General features: G+C 53.3%; 2 protein-coding genes across 2 annotated transcripts; both read right to left on the bottom strand.

Moving 5' to 3' along the window:
• Positions 1-559: 559 nt before the first annotated feature.
• On the bottom strand, positions 560-1,258 carry LOC146420908 (feather keratin Cos2-3-like). Its single transcript, XM_085047895.1, has one exon. It carries the CDS (start codon positions 1,171-1,173, stop codon positions 877-879), a length of 297 nt encoding a protein of 98 aa, XP_084904021.1. The 5' UTR covers positions 1,174-1,258; the 3' UTR covers positions 560-876.
• Positions 1,259-2,866: 1,608 nt separating this feature from the next.
• Positions 2,867-3,992, bottom strand: LOC146420907 (feather keratin Cos2-2-like). Its single transcript, XM_085047894.1, has 2 exons — positions 3,900-3,992; positions 2,867-3,526 (listed from the first exon to the last, which is right to left on the bottom strand). Exon 2 carries the CDS (start codon positions 3,503-3,505, stop codon positions 3,179-3,181), a length of 327 nt encoding a protein of 108 aa, XP_084904020.1. The 5' UTR covers positions 3,506-3,526; positions 3,900-3,992; the 3' UTR covers positions 2,867-3,178.
• Positions 3,993-4,529: the final 537 nt, after the last annotated feature.

Here is a 4,529-nt window from a genome sequence, read left to right as displayed (position 1 = left end):
AGGCCCAGTGGGGATGAGGGAGTCCTGTGGCCCCACTGGCCTTTGTCCAAGGCCTGGAGCTACTGGAAAAGGATGTTGTGAGAGAGAGTGAGGCATGTGGAGAAGAGAGTTTGGTCATGTTGGTGAAGGGGAAGCAGGAAGATGGAAGAGTTTCTCGTTTTCGCAACACAGAAGGGGAAAGAGTAGCAGCTCCCATCACAGTGGGAAGATGGTTTTGGTTCTGTCCTCATGCTTGGTTGAGCCTGTGAAACCCCTCAGCCCTGCCTTTCTGGACAGCAGCTGGGCAGAAGTCTTAATGTGAGGGAGGTGCTGGAAGAGAGGAGGGTGTGGACTATGCCCAGGCATTGCTGTTTCTCATTCCCACTCCTGGGATCTTTTGGCATCATCTTCTCCTGATGGTCACTACTTTGGAGAAGCAAGGGATTTGTTTGTGAGCTCCAATGGAAAAGGCACAAATTCAAATCCAGTGCAGAGGGTCCCAGCTGGTGCTTCCTCCACCTTTTGCCCTGAGCTCAGTGGAAGAATTCCCACAGAAGGAAGGAGAACTCAGAGGCCCAGGTATGGATGCAAAACAACTTTATTGAGTCTTAAGAAGAAAAGCACGTGGTTCTCAGAGAGAACTCAGAGCAGCCACAAAGATGCAGTGGAGGTGTCCATCTGCCTGGCCTGCAGAGGGAGGCAGGTAGGGAGGCAGGCCAAGAGGTCCCACTAGGCTGGCAGGGGAGAGTGATGGCAGGAAAGGAAGGTCAGGGAAGAGAGTGGAAGGAAACAAGAGAAAACCAGGGGCATCAATACATTGTTCCAAAGATCCATCTTCAGTGCAGCTCCACGTGCTGAGGTCACGGAAGTTCTTGCCCGAGGAGGTTGGCAGCAGATTTAGCAGGGGGGACAACATCTTCCACCATAGCAGTTGGTGATGCAGGAGATGTCGAAGCCCCCAGAGTTGATGGGAACTCCACCACAGCTGAGGATGTTGCCAACGGCAGCAGAGGTAGAGGATCCCACCACGGTGTTCTGTGGGAAGGAGCTGAGGATGGGGCCAGGCAGGGTCACCACCACGGGGGAGGGCTGGATGGCAACGTTGGAGCTCTGGCACTGCCTGACACAGCACTCATTGCAGCTGTTGGCCAGCGGGCAGGGGCCGCAGGGCTGGCAGCAAGGGTTGCAGGACATGGCTCGGGGTCACAGGTGCACCTGGCATGGAAGGCAGGAGAAGCAGAAAGCACAAACACATGAGAAGCAGCACTGCTGCCAAGCACCCTGCAGCCAAGGCACCTCCTGGCCCCCATTGCACTGCCCAGCTCCAAGCCCAGCAGCCACCTCAGCCAAGTCCCAGCCTCTCTCTGCACAAGACCTTCTCTCCCCTGCCCTCTCCCAGCACAAGCAGCTCCCAGCCCTGGGCTCCAACAGCCCCTGTCAGCTGAGACCTACAGCCAGGAAAGAGCTGGTCTTGAAGCAGGAGCAGGAGGAGAAGAAGCTTCCCACTCACCTTATTCCTGAGGAGGAGGAGGAGGAGGTGAGAGAAGTGGATGAGGGAGCAGGGACTTGGGCTGCCTTTTATAGCAGTCCTGCACTGCCTCAAGCCCAGCGGCACCTTGGTGGAAGTAATAATTTTCTGACCAGCTCATGGCCAATGTGAACCATCCCAGGTAATGGTAGGGGCTGTGTCCTGGTTTCCTGCACTGGTGACCCCTTTATTTCCTGGCTAATTCCACAGGCGTTTCTATCTGAGGGATTCTATATTGGCTCGGATGAGAGCCCCGAGCATTTCCAGGATATAAACATGGCAGTGCAAGCAGAATGTCCAGATCATGGTCTGGTGGCATTCCATGCAGGCAGGTGACGTGAACCTGTGTCATTCCTGTGGGTTTGTTTGTAGCAAGCCATTCAAGGCATCACTCTATTCCGTCCAGGATAGATGCACCTCTCTCCCTCATCTCTCTGTGACATCATATGAGTTTTCATGTGCAGCATCTTTTCCTGGCCCATTCTTGCTGTGGGTCAGGGCCATCAGATATCTGCTGAGGTCTCAATTCCGCTCTTCTAATAAACTGTCATTGCCCACTTCTCCAGCTCATTGCTGCTCTTTCCCTGTGTTTGTTTGCCAGCTCTGCTTGGTTGACCTTGGCTGGACAGATGGTGCCTGCAAACCACTCAATCATTTCCCTTTCTCAGTCGGATAAAGAAGGGAAAACAGAAGACAACTTGAAGCTAAATATAAGGCAGTTGGCCAAAGAATGAAGGTTTATGTGTGCAGAAGTAAACAAACAAACAAACAAAATGTATTACCACTTCCACCAGGAAGAGATGTCTGGCCATTTCCCGGGAAGTAGGGCTTCCTCACACGTAATGGTTTCTCATGAAGGCAAGCTGTGTAAATAAGGCTACAGGAGAGGACTCTAGGAGAAAATTCTCTCCCCAGGTGTGATATGATCAGATCCAATTTTGTTCACTGGGGAATCCGCACTGCCCAACTCTGAGCACATTTGTCACACAGGCGATGCCTCTGTGAAAGCATATTGCATAAAGAAATGTTTTGGGCTGGAAGGGAACTTGAAGACCATATATTTCTGCTCCTCCTGCCCTCAAGAGATATGCACTGTTGCCACGCACTGAACCAGGTTGCTCAAAGCTGTGTCCATTCTGGTCTTGCGCACTTCCAGCTTTGAAGCATCCAAAACTTTTCTGAGCAATTTATGAAAGTGATTCACCACCCACACAGTGAGGCACATCTTTGTCAGCTCCAAGAGAAAGGTCACAAAGAAAATTGCACTGCAGGGATCCCAACACTGTGCTTCTTCCGCTTTTGCCAATGAGCAAACTGGAAGAGTTGGCCCAGAAGGAAGGAGAAAGCAGAGACAAAGGCTTGAATGCAAAACCAAGTTTATTGAGTCTAAAGAAGAAAAGGAGGAGGCTCACAGAGTGTACCAGGAACAGCCATTAAGATGCCATGGGGATGTCCAAGTGCCTGGCCTGCAGAGGGAAGGATGCCAACAGGTCCCACTAGACTGGCATTGGGTGCTGTTGGCAGGGAAAGGAAGGAAAGAGATGAAGGAGAGGAGAAGATAGAAAAAATAGCCATAGGTCTAAATCCAATGTCTTGAAGTTCTGTTTTCATTCCAGCACCACATTCTGAGGTGTTGCAGGTTGTTGCCCAAGGATGTTGGCAGCAGCATGTTTAGCAGGGACGACAACATCTTTCCCCATAGCCGCGGGTGATGCAGGAGATGTCAAAGCCCCCGGAGCTGATGGGCACTCCTTCAGAGCTGAGGATGCTGCCAACGGCAGCCGAGGTGGAGGATCCCACCACGGTGTTCTGTGGGAAGGAGCTGAGGATGGGGCCGGGCAGGGTCACCAGCACAGCAGGAGGCTCAATGATGACGGTGGAGCTCTGGCACTGCCTGACACAGCACTCATTGCAGCTGTTGGCCAGCGGGCAGGGGCCGCAGGGCTGGCAGCAAGGGTTGCAGGGCTGGCACTGCTGGCACTTCTCAGGGCAGGACATGTCTGGAGCCTGGCGCTGCACCTGGCACGGAGGGCAGGGAGGAAGCAGAGCACATGCACACCTGAGACACAGCCCGCAAGGCACCCCCAGACACACAAGGCCCCTGCAGCTTGCCCAGCTTGCCCAGCCTGTGTAGCCCAACCTGGGCATCCTTTGCCTGAGCCCAGCACGCTTCTGCAGAGCTCAGCCAGGCCCAGCCGTGCTCCTGCCTAAGCTGCATGAAAAGAAGCACCTCAGCCCAGCCTCAGCCTGTGGCCAGAACACACGGACACCCCTCTGCCCACATGACCACCATGGGAGAACAGCCCCAGAAGAACAAGGAGCAGGAACAAGGCCTGCAAAGCTCATCCCCTGTCCTAGAGAGGGCTGGAGGAGAAAGGGGCTTGTAACTCACCTGGTTCCCAAGGAGAAGGAGGTGACAGAAGTGGTTGAGAGAGCCACCGCTTAGCCTGCCTTTTATCCTGGCCCCACAGTGCCTCAGGGCCCAGAGTCCTAATTTGCCTAAGTGACAAATTTCCTGCATGATCCTAAGGGGTGGAAGGATCTCATGGAATGATATGGCACAAGCTGCTGATTCTGTCTGCAATGACTTTGCATTTCCTGGCTTCATCTCATTCCCAATCCCTCACGGACCATTGTTCAGAGTGCTGGTAGAGAGATCCCAGTTTTCCTGGGGGCAAGGATGTGTCAGTGTGGCCATAACTAATTGGAATGCAAGGAGACAGGTGATTCCGCCTGGGGCACTCTTGGATTTTTTATATTCCTTCTGACAGGAACAGCATCATGTGCTTCCAGTCTTTGGTTCAGCAGCCAAGGGTTCCTATGACTGCATAATTTGCTTACGATGTAAAACCTCTCTGCCTTCCTTCTCTACCTACACAGTCCATGAGGTGCTGCCTGAGCATCTGTCCTGCTTGGAGTACCCTGAACCTGCTCTGCCTCGGAGCTCCCCTGCAGCTGCTCACTCCCATTCCTTCCTATGGCCTGTGCCCCATGTGCTCCCCACAATAATGTGTGTGGCAGT

This window comes from Lichenostomus cassidix, unplaced genomic scaffold, assembly GCF_008360975.1.
Source record: "Lichenostomus cassidix isolate B80296 unplaced genomic scaffold, HeHo_3.0 HiC_scaffold_651, whole genome shotgun sequence".
NCBI lineage: Eukaryota > Metazoa > Chordata > Aves > Passeriformes > Meliphagidae > Lichenostomus > Lichenostomus cassidix.
Note: the sequence above shows the minus strand (reverse complement) of the source record. Positions and strands in the feature narration are given on the sequence as shown.

Bases quoted from the DNA above. Each gene is read 5' to 3' on its own strand.
- LOC146420907 (XM_085047894.1), bottom strand. From the start codon at position 3,505: ATGTCCTGCCCTGAGAAGTGCCAGCAGTGCCAGCCCTGCAACCCTTGC.
- LOC146420908 (XM_085047895.1), bottom strand. From the start codon at position 1,173: ATGTCCTGCAACCCTTGCTGCCAGCCCTGCGGCCCCTGCCCGCTGGCC.